Consider the following 27,936-nt stretch of genomic DNA (forward strand, 5'->3'; position numbering starts at 1 on the left):
TGGGAGGTACTGTCCGAGGTTTCCCCGCTAAGGACCCTCGCCTGATCTTTCGCTCTTACCCGGCATCCAGCGGCAGCTCTTCCTCACCCGCCGCAGCCTCGCGATTTTCTGCAAACAAATGAACAAATGCCCGGTCATGCACGGAACGGCTTGAGTTGCGCTTGTTGCCAAGACCGCAGCCTGAGTGATCGCGGAGCCCGAATTACGTTTGGAGGAGTTCACGGGACGCTAAGAGCATGTGACTGAAAGCCCCCATTATTTTGTATTCCACGAAATCAACGGGCTTGGATTGCTAACCCTCCAGGCCAAACCTTCCCGATCTGGATCCTTGTCATGCCGTGCTCCCTACCCAACGGGGCAAATGTTAAACACGTTCTCTAATCACCCCTTGAAGCTCTTCCAGCCGTGTCTGCCATCCTGCCATGAATCTCCTCGGCAAACACGGCACCTCCACGGCCACCGGGGCTCTAACACAGACCCATTCCTGTCTGGGAAGGCATGGAAAAATCATCCTGACACGCCTCTCCCTACACACTGGGCCTTGCTAGACACTTATCGATCGACTTCTACTGGGTTCACACGGGAAAAATTCACCATGGAGAGTGCCCCAGGGTGAACCGCATCGAGCTACTGCACCCGGCGCCGAAACTGAGGCCAAATCCAGGCTATTTCTGCGTTTCTGGCGTGGACCCATGATGATTACACTTTCCCGTCTACCGTAACCACGTGACACGCACTGTGCCAAATTACACTTGTGGAAACCCAAATCCACGATTATAATTCGACCCCTCGCACTCAGTAAGAAAGGACGGGGGGAAATCCTCAAGGGCCTCCTCCCTGATTTGGGCAGGGTGAAACATCTGTTGTCTTCCCAGAGTTCCTGAGGAACTGGACGCAGTGCTGTCTGGAAGTTTTGCTGCAAGACGTAGGCTTTGCCAGTGGAGCTCTCCTGAGTGCTCTTGGCCTAGACGGGCGTAGCCGGTTTCTAGACCGATGGCTGGGCTCTACGAACTTTCAGAAGGGAAAACCCGGGTTGGGGTTTCATAGACGCTACGATCTGGGACCACCCGCGGGCTTGGGGACAAGGGCTGTGTCGCAGGCCACAGCCATGGGATTTACACGGGGACACTTCTGGGCGAGGAGAGACTGGGGCCTAGAGCCCAGGACTCACGTAAGCAACACCCCCAGAATTAGAGTCAAGACGGCCAACCTCCTTCCCTAGCCGTAGGGAATTGTCGCTAGAGGAACGCGGGCAAAAGCATTTCTGGGGAGACAAGGTGCCCCATCTTAGAGAGGAGCTCCTGCTGACCATGGCTGTACACGTGAGGCAGTGGTCACTCTAAGAGTCGGCCTTGGCCGCTCGTTACTCCACGCTCGGGGCTGCCTCGGGAGCTACGCCCACCACGGGCCCGCAAGGTGAGGCGGGGGCGTGCAGACGCCTGGCTCAACCGATGCCTGAGTTTCACATGTGTTCCTAGAGACTATTTTCACATCAACAATGGGTCTACAGGGCTTATGTGCAAAGACACCTCTCAGCCGAGACAGAAATGGTGAGCCTAAAGAAGGAGAAGACTTCTGAGAGCCCGGCGCAAGTTCATTCTCTTCCAAACGGTGTACTCACGGGCTTCGTCCAGAGCCAAGTCCAATTTATAGTCGTCGAACAGGAAGCCGCCGCTGCGGCCAGGCCCGAGGGACCCGGGCAGGTCAGGAAGACTCGAGGGAGCCAGGTAACGCTCCTCCACGGAGTCCTCGAGGACTTCCTTCACTGTCTCTGCCTCTTCCTCTGGGCGGTAGAACCTGGTAGAGTTGACGAGAGAGACTTGAAACCCAGAAGATGACACGGCACAGAACCACCAGGTCCTGACAGGAGGCTTGAGAGAGAGGCCAGAGCAGGCAGAGGCTAGGGCCACTCGCCACGGAAGCGAGCCACCCTCCTGGGATGAGGGCAAACTCTGGTGCCTTAAGGGCAGGAGCGAGGGAGAGGCAGGTGACGAGTCACCTGTACACTGCCCACAGACTGCCTGAGGGAGGGGGCTCGGCTCCCTCTGTAAGGCCCACAGCCATGATGGCACAGAGCACCCCGGGACGACTCGGAGAGGGACTTCAATTGTCCTTGTTTCCTGGGCAGAGGCCTAAGGAATACTTGTCCCTGAGGCGCTGTAGTTTCTTTCAGACCAACGCCTCCGACGTCTCTTTCTCGGAGCGTTTTCACATGTACGAGATACCTTTTCTGCACTTACATCCTTTTCTACAAGAAATCTGCCAAAACCTAAGGCAGAGAGTGCTGCCGGCAGACAGACATCTCGGCGAGCTCCGACCCACCCAGGGGAAAACAGGCGGTTTCTGTGAGTGGAGACAACCCCTGAGGCCAGTTATACTAGTTCACCTGAGGTCCGACTGGCCACGCCAGGACCGAGAAGAGAAGAGAAGAGAAGAGAAGAGAAGAGAAGAGAAGAGAAGAGAAGAGAAGCCTGACTAGAGAGAAGGACACCAGCCCTGGTTACGCGCATGGAATCAGTTCCGTACGCACTAGAATCTGGGACTACGCTGGACTTCTCTGCCTGGTCTTTCTGGGAGGTACTGTCCGAGGTTTCCCCGCTAAGGACCCTCGCCTGATCTTTCGCTCTTACCCGGCATCCAGCGGCAGCTCTTCCTCACCCGCCGCAGCCTCGCGATTTTCTGCAAACAAATGAACAAATGCCCGGTCATGCACGGAACGGCTTGAGTTGCGCTTGTTGCCAAGACCGCAGCCTGAGTGATCGCGGAGCCCGAATTACGTTTGGAGGAGTTCACGGGACGCTAAGAGCATGTGACTGAAAGCCCCCATTATTTTGTATTCCACGAAATCAACGGGCTTGGATTGCTAACCCTCCAGGCCAAACCTTCCCGATCTGGATCCTTGTCATGCCGTGCTCCCTACCCAACGGGGCAAATGTTAAACACGTTCTCTAATCACCCCTTGAAGCTCTTCCAGCCGTGTCTGCCATCCTGCCATGAATCTCCTCGGCAAACACGGCACCTCCACGGCCACCGGGGCTCTAACACAGACCCATTCCTGTCTGGGAAGGCATGGAAAAATCATCCTGACACGCCTCTCCCTACACACTGGGCCTTGCTAGACACTTATCGATCGACTTCTACTGGGTTCACACGGGAAAAATTCACCATGGAGAGTGCCCCAGGGTGAACCGCATCGAGCTACTGCACCCGGCGCCGAAACTGAGGCCAAATCCAGGCTATTTCTGCGTTTCTGGCGTGGACCCATGATGATTACACTTTCCCGTCTACCGTAACCACGTGACACGCACTGTGCCAAATTACACTTGTGGAAACCCAAATCCACGATTATAATTCGACCCCTCGCACTCAGTAAGAAAGGACGGGGGGAAATCCTCAAGGGCCTCCTCCCTGATTTGGGCAGGGTGAAACATCTGTTGTCTTCCCAGAGTTCCTGAGGAACTGGACGCAGTGCTGTCTGGAAGTTTTGCTGCAAGACGTAGGCTTTGCCCGTGGAGCTCTCCTGAGTGCTCTTGGCCTAGACGGGCGTAGCCGGTTTCTAGACCGATGGCTGGGCTCTACGAACTTTCAGAAGGGAAAACCCGGGTTGGGGTTTCATAGACGCTACGATCTGGGACCACCCGCGGGCTTGCGGACAAGGGCTGTGTCGCAGGCCACAGCCATGGGATTTACACGGGGACACTTCTGGGCGAGGAGAGACTGGGGCCTAGAGCCCAGGACTCACGTAAGCAACACCCCCAGAATTAGAGTCAAGACGGCCAACCTCCTTCCCTAGCCGTAGGGAATTGTCGCTAGAGGAACGCGGGCAAAAGCATTTCTGGGGAGACAAGGTGCCCCATCTTAGAGAGGAGCTCCTGCTGACCATGGCTGTACACGTGAGGCAGTGGTCACTCTAAGAGTCGGCCTTGGCCGCTCGCTACTCCACGCTCGGGGCTGCCTCGGGAGCTACGCCCACCACGGGCCCGCAAGGTGAGGCGGGGGCGTGCAGACGCCTGGCTCAACCGATGCCTGAGTTTCACATGTGTTCCTAGAGACTATTTTCACATCAACAATGGGTCTACAGGGCTTATGTGCAAAGACACCTCTCAGCCGAGACAGAAATGGTGAGCCTAAAGAAGGAGAAGCCTTCTGAGAGCCCGGCGCAAGTTCATTCTCTTCCAAACGGTGTACTCACGGGCTTCGTCCAGAGCCAAGTCCAATTTATAGTCGTCGAACAGGAAGCCGCCGCTGCGGCCAGGCCCGAGGGACCCGGGCAGGTCAGGAAGACTCGAGGGAGCCAGGTAACGCTCCTCCACGGAGTCCTCGAGGACTTCCTTCACTGTCTCTGCCTCTTCCTCTGGGCGGTAGAACCTGGTAGAGTTGACGAGAGAGACTTGAAACCCAGAAGATGACACGGCACAGAACCACCAGGTCCTGACAGGAGGCTTGAGAGAGAGGCCAGAGCAGGCAGAGGCTAGGGCCACTCGCCACGGAAGCGAGCCACCCTCCTGGGACGAGGGCAAACTCTGGTGCCTTAAGGGCAGGAGCGAGGGAGAGGCAGGTGATGAGTCACCTGTACACTGGCCACAGACTGCCTGAGGGAGGGGGCTCGGCTCCCTCTGTAAGGCCCACAGCCATGATGGCACAGAGCACCCCGGGACGACTCGGAGAGGGACTTCAATTGTCGTTGTTTCCTGGGCAGAGGCCTAAGGAATACTTGTCCCTGAGGCGCTGTAGTTTCTTTCAGACCAACGCCTCCGACGTCTCTTTCTCGGAGCGTTTTCACATGTACGAGATACCTTTTCTGCACTTACATCCTTTTCTACAAGAAATCTGCCAAAACCTAAGGCAGAGAGTGCTGCCGGCAGACAGACAACTCGGCGAGCTCCGACCCACCCAGGGGAAAACAGGCGGTTTCTGTGAGTGGAGACAACCCCTGAGGCCAGTTATACTAGTTCACCTGAGGTCCGACTGGCCACGCCAGGACCGAGAAGAGAAGAGAAGAGAAGAGAAGAGAAGAGAAGAGAAGAGAAGAGAAGAGAAGAGAAGAGAAGAGAAGAGAAGAGAAGAGAAGCCTGACTAGAGAGAAGGACACCAGCCCTGGTTACGCGCATGGAATCAGTTCCGTACGCACTAGAATCTGGGACTACGCTGGACTTCTCTGCCTGGTCTTTCTGGGAGGTACTGTCCGAGGTTTCCCCGCTAAGGACCCTCGCCTGATCTTTCGCTCTTACCCGGCATCCAGCGGCAGCTCTTCCTCACCCGCCGCAGCCTCGCGATTTTCTGCAAACAAATGAACAAATGCCCGGTCATGCACGGAACGGCTTGAGTTGCGCTTGTTGCCAAGACCGCAGCCTGAGTGATCGCGGAGCCCGAATTACGTTTGGAGGAGTTCACGGGACGCTAAGAGCATGTGACTGAAAGCCCCCATTATTTTGTATTCCACGAAATCAACGGGCTTGGATTGCTAACCCTCCAGGCCAAACCTTCCCGATCTGGATCCTTGTCATGCCGTGCTCCCTACCCAACGGGGCAAATGTTAAACACGTTCTCTAATCACCCCTTGAAGCTCTTCCAGCCGTGTCTGCCATCCTGCCATGAATCTCCTCGGCAAACACGGCACCTCCACGGCCACCGGGGCTCTAACACAGACCCATTCCTGTCTGGGAAGGCATGGAAAAATCATCCTGACACGCCTCTCCCTACACACTGGGCCTTGCTAGACACTTATCGATCGACTTCTACTGGGTTCACACGGGAAAAATTCACCATGGAGAGTGCCCCAGGGTGAACCGCATCGAGCTACTGCACCCGGCGCCGAAACTGAGGCCAAATCCAGGCTATTTCTGCGTTTCTGGCGTGGACCCATGATGATTACACTTTCCCGTCTACCGTAACCACGTGACACGCACTGTGCCAAATTACACTTGTGGAAACCCAAATCCACGATTATAACTCGACCCCTCGCACTCAGTAAGAAAGGACGGGGGGAAATCCTCAAGGGCCTCCTCCCTGATTTGGGCAGGGTGAAACATCTGTTGTCTTCCCAGAGTTCCTGAGGAACTGGACGCAGTGCTGTCTGGAAGTTTTGCTGCAAGACGTAGGCTTTGCCCGTGGAGCTCTCCTGAGTGCTCTTGGCCTAGACGGGCGTAGCCGGTTTCTAGACCGATGGCTGGGCTCTACGAACTTTCAGAAGGGAAAACCCGGGTTGGGGTTTCATAGACGCTACGATCTGGGACCACCCGCGGGCTTGGGGACAAGGGCTGTGTCGCAGGCCACAGCCATGGGATTTACACGGGGACACTTCTGGGCGAGGAGAGACTGGGGCCTAGAGCCCAGGACTCACGTAAGCAACACCCCCAGAATTAGAGTCAAGACGGCCAACCTCCTTCCCTAGCTGTAGGGAATTGTCGCTAGAGGAACGCGGGCAAAAGCATTTCTGGGGAGACAAGGTGCCCCATCTTAGAGAGGAGCTCCTGCTGACCATGGCTGTACACGTGAGGCAGTGGTCACTCTAAGAGTCGGCCTTGGCCGCTCGCTACTCCACGCTTGGGGCTGCCTCGGGAGCTACGCCCACCACGGGCCCGCAAGGTGAGGCGGGGGCGTGCAGACGCCTGGCTCAACCGATGCCTGAGTTTCACATGTGTTCCTAGAGACTATTTTCACATCAACAATGGGTCTACAGGGCTTATGTGCAAAGACACCTCTCAGCCGAGACAGAAATGGTGAGCCTAAAGAAGGAGAAGCCTTCTGAGAGCCCGGCGCAAGTTCATTCTCTTCCAAACGGTGTACTCACGGGCTTCGTCCAGAGCCAAGTCCAATTTATAGTCGTCGAACAGGAAGCCGCCGCTGCGGCCAGGCCCGAGGGACCCGGGCAGGTCAGGAAGACTCGAGGGAGCCAGGTAACGCTCCTCCACGGAGTCCTCGAGGACTTCCTTCACTCTCTCTGCCTCTTCCTCTGGGCGGTAGAACCTGGTAGAGTTGACAAGAGAGACTTGAAACCCAGAAGATGACACGGCACAGAACCACCAGGTCCTGACAGGAGGCTTGAGAGAGAGGCCAGAGCAGGCAGAGGCTAGGGCCACTCGCCACGGAAGCGAGCCACCCTCCTGGGACGAGGGCAAACTCTGGTGCCTTAAGGGCAGGAGCGAGGGAGAGGCAGGTGATGAGTCACCTGTACACTGGCCACAGACTGCCTGAGGGAGGGGGCTCGGCTCCCTCTGTAAGGCCCACAGCCATGATGGCACAGAGCACCCCGGGAGGACTCGGAGAGGGACTTCAATTGTCGTTGTTTCCTGGGCAGAGGCCTAAGGAATACTTGTCCCTGAGGCGCTGTAGTTTCTTTCAGACCAATGCCTCCGACGTCTCTTTCTCGGAGCGTTTTCACATGTACGAGATACCTTTTCTGCACTTACATCCTTTTCTACAAGAAATCTGCCAAAACCTAAGGCAGAGAGTGCTGCCGGCAGACAGACATCTTGGCGAGCTCCGACCCACCCAGGGGAAAACAGGCGGTTTCTGTGAGTGGAGACAACCCCTGAGGCCAGTTATACTAGTTCACCTGAGGTCCGACTGGCCACGCCAGGACCGAGAAGAGAAGAGAAGAGAAGAGAAGAGAAGAGAAGAGAAGAGAAGAGAAGAGAAGCCTGACTAGAGAGAAGGACACCAGCCCTGGTTACGCGCATGGAATCAGTTCCGTACGCACTAGAATCTGGGACTACGCTGGACTTCTCTGCCTGGTCTTTCTGGGAGGTACTGTCCGAGGTTTCCCCGCTAAGGACCCTCGCCTGATCTTTCGCTCTTACCCGGCATCCAGCGGCAGCTCTTCCTCACCCGCCGCAGCCTCGCGATTTTCTGCAAACAAATGAACAAATGCCCGGTCATGCACGGAACGGCTTGAGTTGCGCTTGTTGCCAAGACCGCAGCCTGAGTGATCGCGGAGCCCGAATTACGTTTGTAGGAGTTCACGGGACGCTAAGAGCATGTGACTGAAAGCCCCCATTATTTTGTATTCCACGAAATCAACGGGCTTGGATTGCTAACCCTCCAGGCCAAACCTTCCCGATCTGGATCCTTGTCATGCCGTGCTCCCTACCCAACGGGGCAAATGTTAAACACGTTCTCTAATCACCCCTTGAAGCTCTTCCAGCCGTGTCTGCCATCCTGCCATGAATCTCCTCGGCAAACACGGCACCTCCACGGCCACCGGGGCTCTAACACAGACCCATTCCTGTCTGGGAAGGCATGGAAAAATCATCCTGACACGCCTCTCCCTACACACTGGGCCTTGCTAGACACTTATCGATCGACTTCTACTGGGTTCACACGGGAAAAATTCACCATGGAGAGAGCCCCAGGGTGAACCGCATCGAGCTACTGCATCCGGCGCCGAAACTGAGGCCAAATCCAGGCTATTTCTGCGTTTCTGGCGTGGACCCATGATGATTACACTTTCCCGTCTACCGTAACCACGTGACACGCACTGTGCCAAATTACACTTGTGGAAACCCAAATCCACGATTATAATTCGACCCCTCGCACTCAGTAAGAAAGGACGGGGGGAAATCCTCAAGGGCCTCCTCCCTGATTTGGGCAGGGTGAAACATCTGTTGTCTTCCCAGAGTTCCTGAGGAACTGGACGCAGTGCTGTCTGGAAGTTTTGCTGCAAGACGTAGGCTTTGCCCGTGGAGCTCTCCTGAGTGCTCTTGGCCTAGACGGGCGTAGCCGGTTTCTAGACCGATGGCTGGGCTCTACGAACTTTCATAAGGGAAAACCCGGGTTGGGGTTTCATAGACGCTACGATCTGGGACCACTCGCGGGCTTGGGGACAAGGGCTGTGTCGCAGGCCACAGCCATGGGATTTACACGGGGACACTTCTGGGCGAGGAGAGACTGGGGCCTAGAGCCCAGGACTCACGTAAGCAACACCCCCAGAATTAGAGTCAAGACGGCCAACCTCCTTCCCTAGCCGTAGGGAATTGTCGCTAGAGGAACGCGGGCAAAAGCATTTCTGGGGAGACAAGGTGCCCCATCTTAGAGAGGAGCTCCTGCTGACCATGGCTGTACACGTGAGGCAGTGGTCACTCTAAGAGTCGGCCTTGGCCGCTCGCTACTCCACGCTCGGGGCTGCCTCGGGAGCTACGCCCACCACGGGCCCGCAAGGTGAGGCGGGGGCGTGCAGACGCCTGGCTCAACCGATGCCTGAGTTTCACATGTGTTCCTAGAGACTATTTTCACATCAACAATGGGTCTACAGGGCTTATGTGCAAAGACACCTCTCAGCCGAGACAGAAATGGTGAGCCTAAAGAAGGAGAAGCCTTCTGAGAGCCCGGCGCAAGTTCATTCTCTTCCAAACGGTGTACTCACGGGCTTCGTCCAGAGCCAAGTCCAATTTATAGTCGTCGAACAGGAAGCCGCCGCTGCGGCCAGGCCCGAGGGACCCGGGCAGGTCAGGAAGACTCAAGGGAGCCAGGTAACGCTCCTCCACGGAGTCCTCGAGGACTTCCTTCACTGTCTCTGCCTCTTCCTCTGGGCGGTAGAACCTGGTAGAGTTGACAAGAGAGACTTGAAACCCAGAAGATGACACGGCACAGAACCACCAGGTCCTGACAGGAGGCTTGAGAGAGAGGCCAGAGCAGGCAGAGGCTAGGGCCACTCGCCACGGAAGCGAGCCACCCTCCTGGGACGAGGGCAAACTCTGGTGCCTTAAGGGCAGGAGCGAGGGAGAGGCAGGTGACGAGTCACCTGTACACTGGCCACAGACTGCCTGAGGGAGGGGGCTCGGCTCCCTCTGTAAGGCCCACAGCCATGATGGCACAGAGCACCCCGGGACGACTCGGAGAGGGACTTCAATTGTCATTGTTTCCTGGGCAGAGGCCTAAGGAATACTTGTCCCTGAGGCGCTGTAGTTTCTTTCAGACCAATGCCTCCGACGTCTCTTTCTCGGAGCGTTTTCACATGTACGAGATACCTTTTCTGCACTTACATCCTTTTCTACAAGAAATCTGCCAAAACCTAGGGCAGAGAGTGCTGCCGGCAGACAGACATCTCGGTGAGCTCCGACCCACCCAGGGGAAAACAGGCGGTTTCTGTGAGTGGAGACAACCCCTGAGGCCAGTTATACTAGTTCACCTGAGGTCCGACTGGCCACGCCAGGACCGAGAAGAGAAGAGAAGAGAAGAGAAGAGAAGAGAAGAGAAGAGAAGAGAAGAGAAGAGAAGAGAAGAGAAGAGAAGAGAAGCCTGACTAGAGAGAAGGACACCAGCCCTGGTTACGCGCATGGAATCAGTTCCGTACGCACTAGAATCTGGGACTACGCTGGACTTCTCTGCCTGGTCTTTCTGGGAGGTACTGTCCGAGGTTTCCCCGCTAAGGACCCTCGCCTGATCTTTCGCTCTTACCCGGCATCCAGCGGCAGCTCTTCCTCACCCGCCGCAGCCTCGCGATTTTCTGCAAACAAATGAACAAATGCCCGGTCATGCACGGAACGGCTTGAGTTGCGCTTGTTGCCAAGACCGCAGCCTGAGTGATCGCGGAGCCCGAATTACGTTTGGAGGAGTTCACGGGACGCTAAGAGCATGTGACTGAAAGCCCCCATTATTTTGTATTCCACGAAATCAACGGGCTTGGATTGCTAACCCTCCAGGCCAAACCTTCCCGATCTGGATCCTTGTCATGCCGTGCTCCCTACCCAACGGGGCAAATGTTAAACACGTTCTCTAATCACCCCTTGAAGCTCTTCCAGCCGTGTCTGCCATCCTGCCATGAATCTCCTCGGCAAACACAGCACCTCCACGGCCACCGGGGCTCTAACACAGACCCATTCCTGTCTGGGAAGGCATGGAAAAATCATCCTGACACGCCTCTCCCTACACACTGGGCCTTGCTAGACACTTATCGATCGACTTCTACTGGGTTCACACGGGAAAAATTCACCATGGAGAGTGCCCCAGGGTGAACCGCATCGAGCTACTGCACCCGGCGCCGAAACTGAGGCCAAATCCAGGCTATTTCTGCGTTTCTGGCGTGGACCCATGATGATTACACTTTCCCGTCTACCGTAACCACGTGACACGCACTGTGCCAAATTACACTTGTGGAAACCCAAATCCACGATTATAATTCGACCCCTCACACTCAGTAAGAAAGGACGGGGGGAAATCCTCAAGGGCCTCCTCCCTGATTTGGGCAGGGTGAAACATCTGTTGTCTTCCCAGAGTTCCTGAGGAACTGGACGCAGTGCTGTCTGGAAGTTTTGCTGCAAGATGTAGGCTTTGCCCGTGGAGCTCTCCTGAGTGCTCTTGGCCTAGACGGGCGTAGCCGGTTTCTAGACCGATGGCTGGGCTCTACGAACTTTCAGAAGGGAAAACCCGGGTTGGGGTTTCATAGACGCTACGATCTGGGACCACCCGCGGGCTTGGGGACAAGGGCTGTGTCGCAGGCCACAGCCATGGGATTTACACGGGGACACTTCTGGGCGAGGAGAGACTGGGGCCTAGAGCCCAGGACTCACGTAAGCAACACCCCCAGAATTAGAGTCAAGACGGCCAACCTCCTTCCCTAGCCGTAGGGAATTGTCGCTAGAGGAACGCGGGCAAAAGCATTTCTGGGGAGACAAGGTGCCCCATCTTAGAGAGGAGCTCCTGCTGACCATGGCTGTACACGTGAGGCAGTGGTCACTCTAAGAGTCGGCCTTGGCCGCTCGCTACTCCACGCTCGGGGCTGCCTCGGGAGCTACGCCCACCACGGGCCCGCAAGGTGAGGCGGGGGCGTGCAGACGCCTGGCTCAACCGATGCCTGAGTTTCACATGTGTTCCTAGAGACTATTTTCACATCAACAATGGGTCTACAGGGCTTATGTGCAAAGACACCTCTCAGCCGAGACAGAAATGGTGAGCCTAAAGAAGGAGAAGCCTTCTGAGAGCCCGGCGCAAGTTCATTCTCTTCCAAACGGTGTACTCACGGGCTTCGTCCAGAGCCAAGTCCAATTTATAGTCGTCGAACAGGAAGCCGCCGCTGCGGCCAGGCCCGAGGGACCCGGGCAGGTCAGGAAGACTCGAGGGAGCCAGGTAACGCTCCTCCACGGAGTCCTCGAGGACTTCCTTCACTGTCTCTGCCTCTTCCTCTGGGCGGTAGAACCTGGTAGAGTTGAAAAGAGAGACTTGAAACCCAGAAGATGACACGGCACAGAACCACCAGGTCCTGACAGGAGGCTTGAGAGAGAGGCCAGAGCAGGCAGAGGCTAGGGCCACTCGCCACGGAAGCGAGCCACCCTCCTGGGACGAGGGCAAACTCTGGTGCCTTAAGGGCAGGAGCGAGGGAGAGGCAGGTGATGAGTCACCTGTACACTGGCCACAGACTGCCTGAGGGAGGGGGCTCGGCTCCCTCTGTAAGGCCCACAGCCATGATGGCACAGAGCACCCCGGGAGGACTCGGAGAGGGACTTCAATTGTCGTTGTTTCCTGGGCAGAGGCCTAAGGAATACTTGTCCCTGAGGCGCTGTAGTTTCTTTCAGACCAATGCCTCCGACGTCTCTTTCTCGGAGCGTTTTCACATGTACGAGATACCTTTTCTGCACTTACATCCTTTTCTACAAGAAATCTGCCAAAACCTAAGGCAGAGAGTGCTGCCGGCAGACAGACATCTTGGCGAGCTCCGACCCACCCAGGGGAAAACAGGCGGTTTCTGTGAGTGGAGACAACCCCTGAGGCCAGTTATACTAGTTCACCTGAGGTCCGACTGGCCACGCCAGGACCGAGAAGAGAAGAGAAGAGAAGAGAAGAGAAGAGAAGAGAAGAGAAGAGAAGAGAAGAGAAGAGAAGAGAAGAGAAGCCTGACTAGAGAGAAGGACACCAGCCCTGGTTACGCGCATGGAATCAGTTCCGTATGCACTAGAATCTGGGACTACGCTGGACTTCTCTGCCTGGTCTTTCTGGGAGGTACTGTCCGAGGTTTCCCCGCTAAGGACCCTCGCCTGATATTTCGCTCTTACCCGGCATCCAGCGGCAGCTCTTCCTCACCCGCCGCAGCCTCGCGATTTTCTGCAAACAAATGAACAAATGCCCGGTCATGCACAGAACGGCTTGAGTTGCGCTTGTTGCCAAGACCGCAGCCTGAGTGATCGCGGAGCCCGAATTACGTTTGGAGGAGTTCACGGGACGCTAAGAGCATGTGACTGAAAGCCCCCATTATTTTGTATTCCACGAAATCAACGGGCTTGGATTGCTAACCCTCCAGGCCAAACCTTCCCGATCTGGATCCTTGTCATGCCGTGCTCCCTACCCAACGGGGCAAATGTTAAACACGTTCTCTAATCACCCCTTGAAGCTCTTCCATCCGTGTCTGCCATCCTGCCATGAATCTCCTCGGCAAACACGGCACCTCCACGGCCACCGGGGCTCTAACACAGACCCATTCCTGTCTGGGAAGGCATGGAAAAATCATCCTGACACGCCTCTCCCTACACACTGGGCCTTGCTAGACACTTATCGATCGACTTCTACTGGGTTCACACGGGAAAAATTCACCATGGAGAGAGCCCCAGGGTGAACCGCATCGAGCTACTGCACCCGGCGCCGAAACTGAGGCCAAATCCAGGCTATTTCTGCGTTTCTGGCGTGGACCCATGATGATTACACTTTCCCGTCTACCGTAACCACGTGACACGCACTGTGCCAAATTACACTTGTGGAAACCCAAATCCACGATTATAATTCGACCCCTCGCACTCAGTAAGAAAGGACGGGGGGAAATCCTCAAGGGCCTCCTCCCTGATTTGGGCAGGGTGAAACATCTGTTGTCTTCCCAGAGTTCCTGAGGAACTGGACGCAGTGCTGTCTGGAAGTTTTGCTGCAAGACGTAGGCTTTGCCCGTGGAGCTCTCCTGAGTGCTCTTGGCCTAGACGGGCGTAGCCGGTTTCTAGACCGATGGCTGGGCTCTACGAACTTTCAGAAGGGAAAACCCGGGTTGGGGTTTCATAGACGCTACGATCTGGGACCACTCGCGGGCTTGGGGACAAGGGCTGTGTCGCAGGCCACAGCCATGGGATTTACACGGGGACACTTCTGGGCGAGGAGAGACTGGGGCCTAGAGCCCAGGACTCACGTAAGCAACACCCCCAGAATTAGAGTCAAGACGGCCAACCTCCTTCCCTAGCCGTAGGGAATTGTCGCTAGAGGAACGCGGGCAAAAGCATTTCTGGGGAGACAAGGTGCCCCATCTTAGAGAGGAGCTCCTGCTGACCATGGCTGTACACGTGAGGCAGTGGTCACTCTAAGAGTCGGCCTTGGCCGCTCGCTACTCCACGCTCGGGGCTGCCTCGGGAGCTACGCCCACCACGGGCCCGCAAGGTGAGGCGGGGGCGTGCAGACGCCTGGCTCAACCGATGCCTGAGTTTCACATGTGTTCCTAGAGACTATTTTCACATCAACAATGGGTCTACAGGGCTTATGTGCAAAGACACCTCTCAGCCGAGACAGAAATGGTGAGCCTAAAGAAGGAGAAGCCTTCTGAGAGCCCGGCGCAAGTTCATTCTCTTCCAAACGGTGTACTCACGGGCTTCGTCCAGAGCCAAGTCCAATTTATAGTCGTCGAACAGGAAGCCGCCGCTGCGGCCAGGCCCGAGGGACCCGGGCAGGTCAGGAAGACTCAAGGGAGCCAGGTAACGCTCCTCCACGGAGTCCTCGAGGACTTCCTTCACTGTCTCTGCCTCTTCCTCTGGGCGGTAGAACCTGGTAGAGTTGACAAGAGAGACTTGAAACCCAGAAGATGACACAGCACAGAACCACCAGGTCCTGACAGGAGGCTTGAGAGAGAGGCCAGAGCAGGCAGAGGCTAGGGCCACTCGCCACGGAAGCGAGCCACCCTCCTGGGACGAGGGCAAACTCTGGTGCCTTAAGGGCAGGAGCGAGGGAGAGGCAGGTGACGAGTCACCTGTACACTGGCCACAGACTGCCTGAGGGAGGGGGCTCGGCTCCCTCTGTAAGGCCCACAGCCATGATGGCACAGAGCACCCCGGGACGACTCGGAGAGGGACTTCAATTGTCATTGTTTCCTGGGCAGAGGCCTAAGGAATACTTGTCCCTGAGGCGCTGTAGTTTCTTTCAGACCAATGCCTCCGACGTCTCTTTCTCGGAGCGTTTTCACATGTACGAGATACCTTTTCTGCACTTACATCCTTTTCTACAAGAAATCTGCCAAAACCTAGGGCAGAGAGTGCTGCCGGCAGACAGACATCTCGGCGAGCTCCGACCCACCCAGGGGAAAACAGGCGGTTTCTGTGAGTGGAGACAACCCCTGAGGCCAGTTATACTAGTTCACCTGAGGTCCGACTGGCCACGCCAGGACCGAGAAGAGAAGAGAAGAGAAGAGAAGAGAAGAGAAGAGAAGAGAAGAGAAGAGAAGAGAAGAGAAGAGAAGAGAAGAGAAGAGAAGCCTGACTAGAGAGAAGGACACCAGCCCTGGTTACGCGCATGGAATCAGTTCCGTACGCACTAGAATCTGGGACTACGCTGGACTTCTCTGCCTGGTCTTTCTGGGAGGTACTGTCCGAGGTTTCCCCGCTAAGGACCCTCGCCTGATCTTTCGCTCTTACCCGGCATCCAGCGGCAGCTCTTCCTCACCCGCCGCAGCCTCGCGATTTTCTGCAAACAAATGAACAAATGCCCGGTCATGCACGGAACGGCTTGAGTTGCGCTTGTTGCCAAGACCGCAGCCTGAGTGATCGCGGAGCCCGAATTACGTTTGTAGGAGTTCACGGGACGCTAAGAGCATGTGACTGAAAGCCCCCATTATTTTGTATTCCACGAAATCAACGGGCTTGGATTGCTAACCCTCCAGGCCAAACCTTCCCGATCTGGATCCTTGTCATGCCGTGCTCCCTACCCAACGGGGCAAATGTTAAACGCGTTCTCTAATCACCCCTTGAAGCTCTTCCAGCCGTGTCTGCCATCCTGCCATGAATCTCCTCGGCAAACACAGCACCTCCACGGCCACCGGGGCTCTAACACAGACCCATTCCTGTCTGGGAAGGCATGGAAAAATCATCCTGACACGCCTCTCCCTACACACTGGGCCTTGCTAGACACTTATCGATCGACTTCTACTGGGTTCACACGGGAAAAATTCACCATGGAGAGTGCCCCAGGGTGAACCGCATCGAGCTACTGCACCCGGCGCCGAAACTGAGGCCAAATCCAGGCTATTTCTGCGTTTCTGGCGTGGACCCATGATGATTACACTTTCCCGTCTACCGTAACCACGTGACACGCACTGTGCCAAATTACACTTGTGGAAACCCAAATCCACGATTATAATTCGACCCCTCACACTCAGTAAGAAAGGACGGGGGGAAATCCTCAAGGGCCTCCTCCCTGATTTGGGCAGGGTGAAACATCTGTTGTCTTCCCAGAGTTCCTGAGGAACTGGACGCAGTGCTGTCTGGAAGTTTTGCTGCAAGATGTAGGCTTTGCCCGTGGAGCTCTCCTGAGTGCTCTTGGCCTAGACGGGCGTAGCCGGTTTCTAGACCGATGGCTGGGCTCTACGAACTTTCAGAAGGGAAAACCCGGGTTGGGGTTTCATAGACGCTACAATCTGGGACCACCCGCGGGCTTGGGGACAAGGGCTGTGTCGCAGGCCACAGCCATGGGATTTACACGGGGACACTTCTGGGCGAGGAGAGACTGGGGCCTAGAGCCCAGGACTCACGTAAGCAACACCCCCAGAATTAGAGTCAAGACGGCCAACCTCCTTCCCTAGCCGTAGGGAATTGTCGCTAGAGGAACGCGGGCAAAAGCATTTCTGGGGAGACAAGGTGCCCCATCTTAGAGAGGAGCTCCTGCTGACCATGGCTGTACACGTGAGGCAGTGGTCACTCTAAGAGTCGGCCTTGGCCGCTCGCTACTCCACGCTCGGGGCTGCCTCGGGAGCTACGCCCACCACGGGCCCGCAAGGTGAGGCGGGGGCGTGCAGACGCCTGGCTCAACCGATGCCTGAGTTTCACATGTGTTCCTAGAGACTATTTTCACATCAACAATGGGTCTACAGGGCTTATGTGCAAAGACACCTCTCAGCCGAGACAGAAATGGTGAGCCTAAAGAAGGAGAAGCCTTCTGAGAGCCCGGCGCAAGTTCATTCTCTTCCAAACGGTGTACTCACGGGCTTCGTCCAGAGCCAAGTCCAATTTATAGTCGTCGAACAGGAAGCCGCCGCTGCGGGCAGGCCCGAGGGACCCGGGCAGGTCAGGAAGACTCGAGGGAGCCAGGTAACGCTCCTCCACGGAGTCCTCGAGGACTTCCTTCACTGTCTCTGCCTCTTCCTCTGGGCGGTAGAACCTGGTAGAGTTGACGAGAGAGACTTGAAACCCAGAAGATGACACGGCACAGAACCACCAGGTCCTGACAGGAGGCTTGAGAGAGAGGCCAGAGCAGGCAGAGGCTAGGGCCACTCGCCACGGAAGCGAGCCACCCTCCTGGGACGAGGGCAAACTCTGGTGCCTTAAGGGCAGGAGCGAGGGAGAGGCAGGTGACGAGTCACCTGTACACTGGCCACAGACTGCCTGAGGGAGGGGGCTCGGCTCCCTCTGTAAGGCCCACAGCCATGATGGCACAGAGCACCCCGGGACGACTCGGAGAGGGACTTCAATTGTCCTTGTTTCCTGGGCAGAGGCCTAAGGAATACTTGTCCCTGAGGCGCTGTAGTTTCTTTCAGACCAACGCCTCCGACGTCTCTTTCTCGGAGCATTTTCACATGTACGAGATACCTTTTCTGCACTTACATCCTTTTCTACAAGAAATCTGCCAAAACCTAAGGCAGAGAGTGCTGCCGGCAGACAGACATCTCGGCGAGCTCCGACCCACCCAGGGGAAAACAGGCGGTTTCTGTGAGTGGAGACAACCCCTGAGGCCAGTTATACTAGTTCACCTGAGGTCCGACTGGCCACGCCAGGACCGAGAAGAGAAGAGAAGAGAAGAGAAGAGAAGAGAAGAGAAGAGAAGAGAAGAGAAGAGAAGAGAAGAGAAGAGAACAGAAGAGAAGGCTGACTAGAGAGAAGGACACCAGCCCTGGTTACGCGCATGGAATCAGTTCTGTACGCACTAGAATCTGGGACTACGCTGGACTTCTCTGCCTGGTCTTTCTGGGAGGTACTGTCCGAGATTTCCCCGCTAAGGACCCTCGCCTGATCTTTCGCTCTTACCCGGCATCCAGCGGCAGCTCTTCCTCACCCGCCGCAGCCTCGCGATTTTCTGCAAACAAATGAACAAATGCCCGGTCATGCATTGAACGGCTTGAGTTGCGCTTGTTGCCAAGACCGCAGCCTGAGTGATCGCGGAGCCCGAATTACGTTTGGAGGAGTTCACGGGACGCTAAGAGCATGTGACTGAAAGCCCCCATTATTTTGTATTCCACGAAATCAAAGGGCTTGGATTGCTAACCCTCCAGGCCAAAGCTTCCCGATCTGGATCCTTGTCATGCCGTGCTCCCTACCCAACGGGGCAAATGTTAAACGCGTTCTCTAATCACCCCTTGAAGCTCTTCCAGCCGTGTCTGCCATCCTGCCATGAATCTCCTCGGCAAACACAGCACCTCCACGGCCACCGGGGCTCTAACACAGACCCATTCCTGTCTGGGAAGGCATGGAAAAATCATCCTGACACGCCTCTCCCTACACACTGGGCCTTGCTAGACACTTATCGATCGACTTCTACTGGGTTCACACGGGAAAAATTCACCATGGAGAGTGCCCCAGGGTGAACCGCATCGAGCTACTGCACCCGGCGCCGAAACTGAGGCCAAATCCAGGCTATTTCTGCGTTTCTGGTGTGGACCCATGATGATTACACTTTCCCGTCTACCGTAACCACGTGACACGCACTGTGCCAAATTACACTTGTGGAAACCCAAATCCACGATTATAACTCGACCCCTCGCACTCAGTAAGAAAGGACGGGGGGAAATCCTCAAGGGCCTCCTCCCTGATTTGGGCAGGGTGAAACATCTGTTGTCTTCCCAGAGTTCCTGAGGAACTGGACGCAGTGCTGTCTGGAAGTTTTGCTGCAAGACGTAGGCTTTGCCCGTGGAGCTCTCCTGAGTGCTCTTGGCCTAGACGGGCGTAGCCGGTTTCTAGACCGATGGCTGGGCTCTACGAACTTTCAGAAGGGAAAACCCGGGTTGGGGTTTCATAGACGCTACGATCTGGGACCACCCGCGGGCTTGGGGACAAGGGCTGTGTCGCAGGCCACAGCCATGGGATTTACACGGGGACACTTCTGGGCGAGGAGAGACTGGGGCCTAGAGCCCAGGACTCACGTAAGCAACACCCCCAGAATTAGAGTCAAGACGGCCAACCTCCTTCCCTAGCCGTAGGGAATTGTCGCTAGAGGAACGCGGGCAAAAGCATTTCTGGGGAGACAAGGTGCCCCATCTTAGAGAGGAGCTCCTGCTGACCATGGCTGTACACGTGAGGCAGTGGTCACTCTAAGAGTCGGCCTTGGCCGCTCGCTACTCCACGCTCGGGGCTGCCTCGGGAGCTACGCCCACCACGGGCCCGCAAGGTGAGGCGGGGGCGTGCAGACGCCTGGCTCAACCGATGCCTGAGTTTCACATGTGTTCCTAGAGACTATTTTCACATCAACAATGGGTCTACAGGGCTTATGTGCAAAGACACCTCTCAGCCGAGACAGAAATGGTGAGCCTAAAGAAGGAGAAGCCTTCTGAGAGTCCGGCGCAAGTTCATTCTCTTCCAAACAGTGTACTCACGGGCTTCGTCCAGAGCCAAGTCCAATTTATAGTCGTCGAACAGGAAGCCGCCGCTGCAGCCAGGCCCGAGGGACCCGGGCAGGTCAGGAAGACTCGAGGGAGCCAGGTAACGCTCCTCCACGGAGTCCTCGAGGACTTCCTTCACTGTCTCTGCCTCTTCCTCTGGGCGGTAGAACCTGGTAGAGTTGACGAGAGAGACTTGAAACCCAGAAGATGACACGGCACAGAACCACCAGGTCCTGACAGGAGGCTTGAGAGAGAGGCCAGAGCAGGCAGAGGCTAGGGCCACTCGCCACGGAAGCGAGCCACCCTCCTGGGACGAGGGCAAACTCTGGTGCCTTAAGGGCAGGAGCGAGGGAGAGGCAGGTGACGAGTCACCTGTACACTGGCCACAGACTGCCTGAGGGAGGGGGCTCGGCTCCCTCTGGAAGGCCCACAGCCATGATGGCACAGAGCACCCCGGGACGACTCGGAGAGGGACTTCAATTGTCCTTGTTTCCTGGGCAGAGGCCTAAGGAATACTTGTCCCTGAGGTGCTGTAGTTTCTTTCAGACCAACGCCTCCGACGTCTCTTTCTCGGAGCGTTTTCACATGTACGAGATACCTTTTCTGCACTTACATCCTTTTCTACAAGAAATCTGCCAAAACCTAAGGCAGAGAGTGCTGCAGGCAGACAGACATCTCGGCGTGCTCCGACCCACCCAGGGGAAAACAGGCGGTTTCTGTGAGTGGAGACAACCCCTGAGGCCAGTTATACTAGTTCACCTGAGGTCCGACTGGCCACGCCAGGACCGAGAAGAGAAGAGAAGAGAAGAGAAGAGAAGAGAAGAGAAGAGAAGAGAAGAGAAGAGAAGAGAAGAGAAGAGAAGAGAAGAGAAGAGAAGCCTGACTAGAGAGAAGGACACCAGCCCTGGTTACGCGCACGGAATCAGTTCCGTACGCACTAGAATCTGGGACTACGCTGGACTTCTCTGCCTGGTCTTTCTGGGAGGTACTGTCCGAGGTTTCCCCGCTAAGGACCCTCGCCTGATCTTTCGCTCTTACCCGGCATCCAGCGGCAGCTCTTCCTCACCCGCCGCAGCCTCGCGATTTTCTGCAAACAAATGAACAAATGCCCGGTCATGCACGGAACGGCTTGAGTTGCGCTTGTTGCCAAGACCGCAGCCTGAGTGATCGCGGAGCCCGAATTACGTTTGGAGGAGTTCACGGGATGCTAAGAGCATGTGACTGAAAGCCCCCATTATTTTGTATTCCACGAAATCAACGGGCTTGGATTGCTAACCCTCCAGGCCAAAGCTTCCCGATCTGGATCCTTGTCATGCCGTGCTCCCTACCCAACGGGGCAAATGTTAAACGCGTTCTCTAATCACCCCTTGAAGCTCTTCCAGCCGTGTCTGCCATCCTGCCATGAATCTCCTCGGCAAACACGGCACCTCCACGGCCACCGGGGCTCTAACACAGACCCATTCCTGTCTGGGAAGGCATGGAAAAATCATCCTGACACGCCTCTCCCTACACACTGGGCCTTGCTAGACACTTATCGATCGACTTCTACTGGGTTCACCCGGGAAAAATTCACCATGGAGAGTGCCCCAGGGTGAACCGCATCGAGCTACTACTGCACCCGGCGCCGAAACTGAGGCCAAATCCAGGCTATTTCTGCATTTCTGGCGTGGACCCATGATGATTACACTTTCCCGTCTATCGTAACCACGTGACACGCACTGTGCCAAATTACTCTTGTGGAAACCCAAATCCACGATTATAATTCGACCCCTCGCACTCAGTAAGAAAGGACGGGGGGAAATCCTCAAGGGCCTCCTCCCTGATTTGGGCAGGGTGAAACATCTGTTGTCTTCCCAGAGTTCCTGAGGAACTGGACGCAGTGCTGTCTGGAAGTTTTGCTGCAAGACGTAGGCTTTGCCCGTGGAGCTCTCCTGAGTGCTCTTGGCCTAGACGGGCGTAGCCGGTTTCTAGACCGATGGCTGGGCTCTACGAACTTTCAGAAGGGAAAACCCGGGTTGGGGTTTCATAGACGCTACGATCTGGGACCACTCGCGGGCTTGGGGACAAGGGCTGTGTCGCAGGCCACAGCCATGGGATTTACACGGGGACACTTCTGGGCGAGGAGAGACTGGGGCCTAGAGCCCAGGACTCACGTAAGCAACACCCCCAGAATTAGAGTCAAGACGGCCAACCTCCTTCCCTAGCCGTAGGGAATTGTCGCTAGAGGAACGCGGGCAAAAGCATTTCTGGGGAGACAAGGTGCCCCATCTTAGAGAGGAGCTCCTGCTGACCATGGCTGTACACGTGAGGCAGTGGTCACTCTAAGAGTCGGCCTTGGCCGCTCGCTACTCCACGCTCGGGGCTGCCTCGGGAGCTACGCCCACCACGGGCCCGCAAGGTGAGGCGGGGGCGTGCAGACGCCTGGCTCAACCGATGCCTGAGTTTCACATGTGTTCCTAGAGATTATTTTCACATCAACAATGGGTCTACAGGGCTTATGTGCAAAGACACCTCTCAGCCGAGACAGAAATGGTGAGCCTAAAGAAGGAGAAGCCTTCTGAGAGTCCGGCGCAAGTTCATTCTCTTCCAAACGGTGTACTCACGGGCTTCGTCCAGAGCCAAGTCCAATTTATAGTCGTCGAACAGGAAGCCGCCGCTGCGGCCAGGCCCGAGGGACCCGGGCAGGTCAGGAAGACTCGAGGGAGCCAGGTAACGCTCCTCCACGGAGTCCTCGAGGACTTCCTTCACTGTCTCTGCCTCTTCCTCTGGGCGGTAGAACCTGGTAGAGTTGACGAGAGAGACTTGAAACCCAGAAGATGACACGGCACAGAACCACCAGGTCCTGACAGGAGGCTTGAGAGAGAGGCCAGAGCAGGCAGAGGCTAGGGCCACTCGCCATGGAAGCGAGCCACCCTCCTGGGACCAGGGCACACCGTGGTGCCTTAAGGAAGGGCAGGAGCGAGGGAGAGGCAGGTGACGAGTCACCTGTACACTGGCCACAGACTGCCTGAGGGAGGGGGCTCGGCTCCCTCTGGAAGGCCCACAGCCATGATGGCACAGAGCACCCCGGGACGACTCGGAGAGGGACTTCAATTGTCCTTGTTTCCTGGGCAGAGGCCTAAGGAATACTTGTCCCTGAGGTGCTGTAGTTTCTTTCAGACCAACGCCTCCGACGTCTCTTTCTCGGAGCGTTTTCACATGTACGAGATACCTTTTCTGCACTTACATCCTTTTCTACAAGAAATCTGCCAAAACCTAAGGCAGAGAGTGCTGCAGGCAGACAGACATCTCGGCGTGCTCTGACCCACCCAGGGGAAAACAGGCGGTTTCTGTGAGTGGAGACAACCCCTGAGGCCAGTTATACTAGTTCACCTGAGGTCCGACTGGCCACGCCAGGACCGAGAAGAGAAGAGAAGAGAAGAGAAGAGAAGAGAAGAGAAGAGAAGAGAAGAGAAGAGAAGCCTGACTAGAGAGAAGGACACCAGCCCTGGTTACGCGCATGGAATCAGTTCCGTACGCACTAGAATCTGGGACTACGCTGGACTTCTCTGCCTGGTCTTTCTGGGAGGTACTGTCCGAGGTTTCCCCGCTAAGGACCCTCGCCTGATCTTTCACTCTTACCCGGCATCCAGCGGCAGCTCTTCCTCACCCACCGCAGCCTCGCGATTTTCTGCAAACAAATGAACAAATGCCCGGTCATGCACAGAACTGCCTGAGTTGCGCTTGTTATCAAGACAATAGCCTAAGTGACTAAAAGCCTCCATAGTTGTATTTAAAGACATTTCAATCAAATGGGTTTCTTATCCATGTGGTAAAATGTTCCCGATGTGTACCATTGTCATGATGTGTTGTATCTCATATAGGAGTAATATTAAAATTGCTCTTTACTTCAACTCTTTGAACTTACCAGCTCATCTCCATCCTCCGATATTGGTGTTTTCCAGAGACGGTAGCTCAATGACACATCAGAGGTCTAGCATTGAACCCCTTCTGTCTTTAATGTATGGAAAAGTCATTCAGGGGCACTTACTTCTACACATTTGATCCTTCATGGAGAGCTAGAAGTCTGGTTCTACTGTGTTAATATAGGAAATTTATTATTGAAATCATTTTATATAAACTACCCTATACAACCACATCAAATACGTACACTTACACAAAACACAGGGTCTTTATAGTATTTTGAAGTGAATTCATAAATTTTACATTTTTGCTGATACCATAATTGTGAAACACACTCGGATTCATATTGCTGGTGTGGAAACCCAAATTCCTGAGTGAGAAATCAAACCCTGATGCCTACACAGAAAGGATGGGTAAAGTTTCGTATCTACTCCAGAGTTCCTTCAGTCTCACATTACCTCTTCTCAGCACCTTACTTTGGTCAATTAAAGTTCTTTGGGTGCTTCTTACTTCCCCAAAAGCCATGTTCTATTGAGTAATGAAGGAGACATATGTAATAATGTGACCTAAAACCTAGTTATTTATTTTCTGAGCTCCTGTGCAGGCAATCCTGATTGCTTTGTGGCCACAAATGCCCCCTGTGAAGGCAGAGAGCAGAAACAGTTGTCCTTTCCAGAGGTGGGGAGATGTGGCTCTCTTTTGACCCTGGCAATCAGAGCAACTCTGGGTCCTCAGGGCCTGTGGCCAACTTACCTGACTGCAGCTCATGATAGAGGCTCTCTGCCAGCTTGCCTCCTTGATCCAGTTTCTCTCTAAAGTTCTCCCACTGGGAGCTGTCAGGTTCGCTGTTGGTGAGTAGGTCTCTGAAGAGCTGATGGAGCATGTAAGAGACATCTCTCCCTACTTGCAGTTTCTGCCTCATCTGGAGCAGCTCTTGCAGTTGATCATGAATTGGGGAAACGTGTTTCCTATGATGGGACATGAAAGAAAGTTTAAAAATGCAAAGAGGTGAATGATTGTTTCTTTCTTTGTTTCTTTGCTTACTGTTTTTTAGACAGTATCAGGGATCAAACCAGGCACGTCACACTTGGAATGTAGGCGCTTAACCACTTGAGCTACAATCGTTCCCCTGCTTGACTGGCTTTAATGATTTAAAAGACTTTTTTGAGAATATCCCAAAACTTTTCCACAAAATTTCTATCATGTTTGGTGAAATGTGTCTTACAAAGAGAACGAAAAGTTTAAAAAAACAAAAAAGAGAAAAATGGCCTCCTTATCAGAGCCTCTCCTAAAAGAGTCTGTGAAAAATCCCTAGCCCCAAACCCCACTTCATTCTTCTGAAAACAAAACCAGATGGTTTTTGACTCTGCTTCCTAAGGATTCCGCTTGATACCTTCTCTCCTCAGAGAAGCCCATTTCATGATTTGACCAAGAGTGTATTATGCAGAAAGGGGACAGAGAGCCAGGCAGACTGGTGGGAGAGGTACAGCTGGCATGAACTGGAGGGATGAAAAGACAAAAGGAAGGGTTAAGAAAACATTGTTTTCAATCGAAAGAAGACAAGCCATGATCAGTCAGAAGTAAAGTAAAAAGAAAGGAGGGTCTGCGTAAGAAATGGAGACCATATTTTATGATAGAGCTGTTTAATTTTTGGATATATATCTGGCCAAGCTGTACTTCGCTTGTACATTTCTGCCCTTGCCCTTGCTCTCTTTCTCTCAGCTGAGCTGCCCCATGGCAGAGCTTTATCCACCTTCCCTCCTTACCCCAGTCTCACAGCAGGTGCAGGCTTCTCTGCCAGCTCCTCCTCCTCAAACTGCAGCTTCTCCCCCAGCACGGATTCCAGGATGTCTTTATATTGTCCAGGCTCTGAGAAAAGAGAGACATGACGGCCTCACTTGAAGCTGGACATGCTGCCTTCAAGGGAGGAGGTAGGGTCCATCCCTTAGTGAAAAATAACCCAAGTGTGAGACTCAACGCTGGGATTTCCATTTTTTAATTCCTCCATCTCCAGCTACATGGCATGATTCCTGATCATTTCAGAGATGAGAAATGAGAAATGAAAATCTAGCCCATGGAAACACAGAGTAACTGGAAAAGGCTGATTCAACTGCAATGAATCAAGCAAAATTCATGTTCCCCAGGTCTCATGGTGAACCCTGGGCCCCTTTATCAAGGTTCATCACCCCTCAGGTAGAGCGAGAAGCAGAAAGCTAAAGGGGAGAACTGTGGCAGACTGGGGAGGCCCCCAAAGACTATCACTTTTGTTCTACTGTGAGTTTCAAGAATTTCAAAGATTACACAGATAATATAGATTATCTAGAAACTATTATGTAAAGTATAAGGCTCAAGGCCCATAAGTGCCTAGAACAAAGGAGACCAAACACTAGTACATTTGCTTTCAATTACAAGTAGAAGAAATAATAGTAAAATATTATACAGTACACCTGGCTCTGCTGCGAGAGCTTTACAAAATTTAACTAATCTCTTTGTTTAAAAACTTAATGAGGTAGGTACTACTGTAGAACTATTTTAATAGGTGGGGAAGTGAAGGTTACAGAAGACAAACAAATTGGATCTGAACCCAGGAACTCTGGCCCAGGTTCCATGCTCTTCTTCACTGTACTGTTACCTTCACTCACAGTTCATGGGAGATATGTTTCTTCTTCAACTGCATTTCCCCCCCAACATTTATATTATATGAAAAAAGGACAGCAGTGCAACTCAGTTTATCCATTCCTCAAAGTGTTCCACTGAGTAACATGCTTTAAGTTTCACTTTCCTGATTTTCAGGCATTTTCAATAAAGCAAATCCCCTCTATTGGTTTATACAAAAATAACTATAGGAAAATGAAGCCAATTCAGGTTCAGCGTTGACAAGATGCCATCGATTCATTCTGTGGTGCATGTCCCCTTGTTCTCATTATCCCTTCAGACCAGTGGGTTTCCAAATGTGAAGGATGACTTTGGGGAGGGAAGGGGCTTTCCCTGACACCGCGACCTGGGCTTTCCAGGGCTTGGTGTCTCCTCCACTTAGCCTCACTCTCAGCTTGCCCATGTCTCCTAGCTCAGATGCTGAAGCCCACCCAGAGCTCCTGGCTGCTCTGAGGCATGGAGGCTCACCAGTTCAGGGAGAAGCAGGCAGGAAATAACAGATACTCTGATTCTCCCAGATTCACACTCAACCACACCACAGAATGGAAAATGGCTTCCTTGGACTTAAGTGGAAGGAGACACTGCCCTCAGACACAGGACTTCCTTCTCACCAGGCAGAGAGGCATAGGAAGTTCAGGGAGGAGCAGTCTCCTCTTTAAATTCCTTCAAGGCAAGCATGGTGTCCTAATGTGACATTTCCACAGGGTAACAGGAACAGTGCTTTCCCAAGGGGGCCTCCATAGAAGGATCAGTTGATAGAAGCCCGTTAGTCCCAGGATATCTAGACCAACAGTCATGTCATTTCTCCAGTATCTGATCCAACAGAGCTTTCTAGAGATATTGTGTCACCCATGGCCAAGAAAAATAACAGTTTTGGGCCTCCTCTGAGAACTCATAAAGTGAGATCTGAATTCTTATTCTTTCACTCTCACTGCTAACTTGGAAAATTAGTTTTACTTCCCTGTGCCTCAGATTTTCCACCCTCTGCAAATGGAGAGAAAAATACATATTATTTCAACCTAACGATTGTGGCCTGGATGAAGTTCTTTTTGAGGTAGGGTAGAGAAGAATAAAACCTGGACGGTCTTTATGTTATCACAGGGAAGACAGAAAGTCCATCACCACCCTGGGAGTCTGGACCCTATCGGACTTACTGTATTTCTGTAGCTGGTTGGCCAGGGAGTATGCAGTCGCTTGGGATATAAGGAATTTCTCTGTGAGGTCTCTGAAATCCTGTTTGCTTTTGGCCAGCTGGGAGCACAACTTCCGGTTGACTTCCTGGATGCTCATTTCTGTCCTGGGAGCACAGGAAGTGTGGAGAGAGACTGCCATGCTGAAGCAGGTGGCACAAGAGTGGAGGCCAGGACTGGGGAGAAAGTCAAGCACATGATGGATTAAAAACAAGTGAAATGAAGTGTTGAATCAGGAAGGAGAGATGAGGATACTGTAATTCTTAACTTACTGTTAGGAAAACTTTGATCAATTCTCTACAGCTCTTGAAGGTCCTTAACACACAAAACAAGTTCAAGATGCCAAAGCACCAAACCTTAGGCACTGCCTGGGGCTCAGCCTCCAACAGGAGAGCTGGAGGGAAGGCCCAGTGCTCCAGGTAACTGCCT

The 27,936-nt window shown here is 54.1% G+C and overlaps 1 protein-coding gene across 1 annotated transcript; it reads right to left on the bottom strand.

Annotated features, from left to right (window-relative positions):
* Positions 1 to 55: 55 nt before the first annotated feature.
* LOC139436364 (NBPF family member NBPF15-like) lies at positions 56 to 27,869 on the bottom strand. Its single transcript, XM_071207775.1, has 23 exons — positions 27,780 to 27,869; positions 27,472 to 27,683; positions 25,429 to 25,531; positions 24,416 to 24,630; positions 23,381 to 23,429; positions 22,363 to 22,601; positions 20,798 to 20,918; positions 19,754 to 19,992; positions 18,192 to 18,312; positions 17,153 to 17,391; positions 15,591 to 15,711; positions 14,552 to 14,727; positions 12,990 to 13,110; positions 11,961 to 12,136; positions 10,399 to 10,519; positions 9,365 to 9,540; positions 7,803 to 7,923; positions 6,794 to 6,969; positions 5,232 to 5,352; positions 4,193 to 4,431; positions 2,631 to 2,751; positions 1,622 to 1,860; positions 56 to 180 (listed from the first exon to the last, which is right to left on the bottom strand). Exons 2-23 carry the CDS (start codon positions 27,647 to 27,649, stop codon positions 56 to 58), a joined length of 3,537 nt encoding a protein of 1,178 aa, XP_071063876.1. The 5' UTR covers positions 27,650 to 27,683; positions 27,780 to 27,869.
* Between the last annotated feature and the right edge of the window lie 67 nt (positions 27,870 to 27,936).

This window comes from Dasypus novemcinctus, chromosome 13 (assembly GCF_030445035.2).
Source record: "Dasypus novemcinctus isolate mDasNov1 chromosome 13, mDasNov1.1.hap2, whole genome shotgun sequence".
NCBI lineage: Eukaryota > Metazoa > Chordata > Mammalia > Cingulata > Dasypodidae > Dasypus > Dasypus novemcinctus.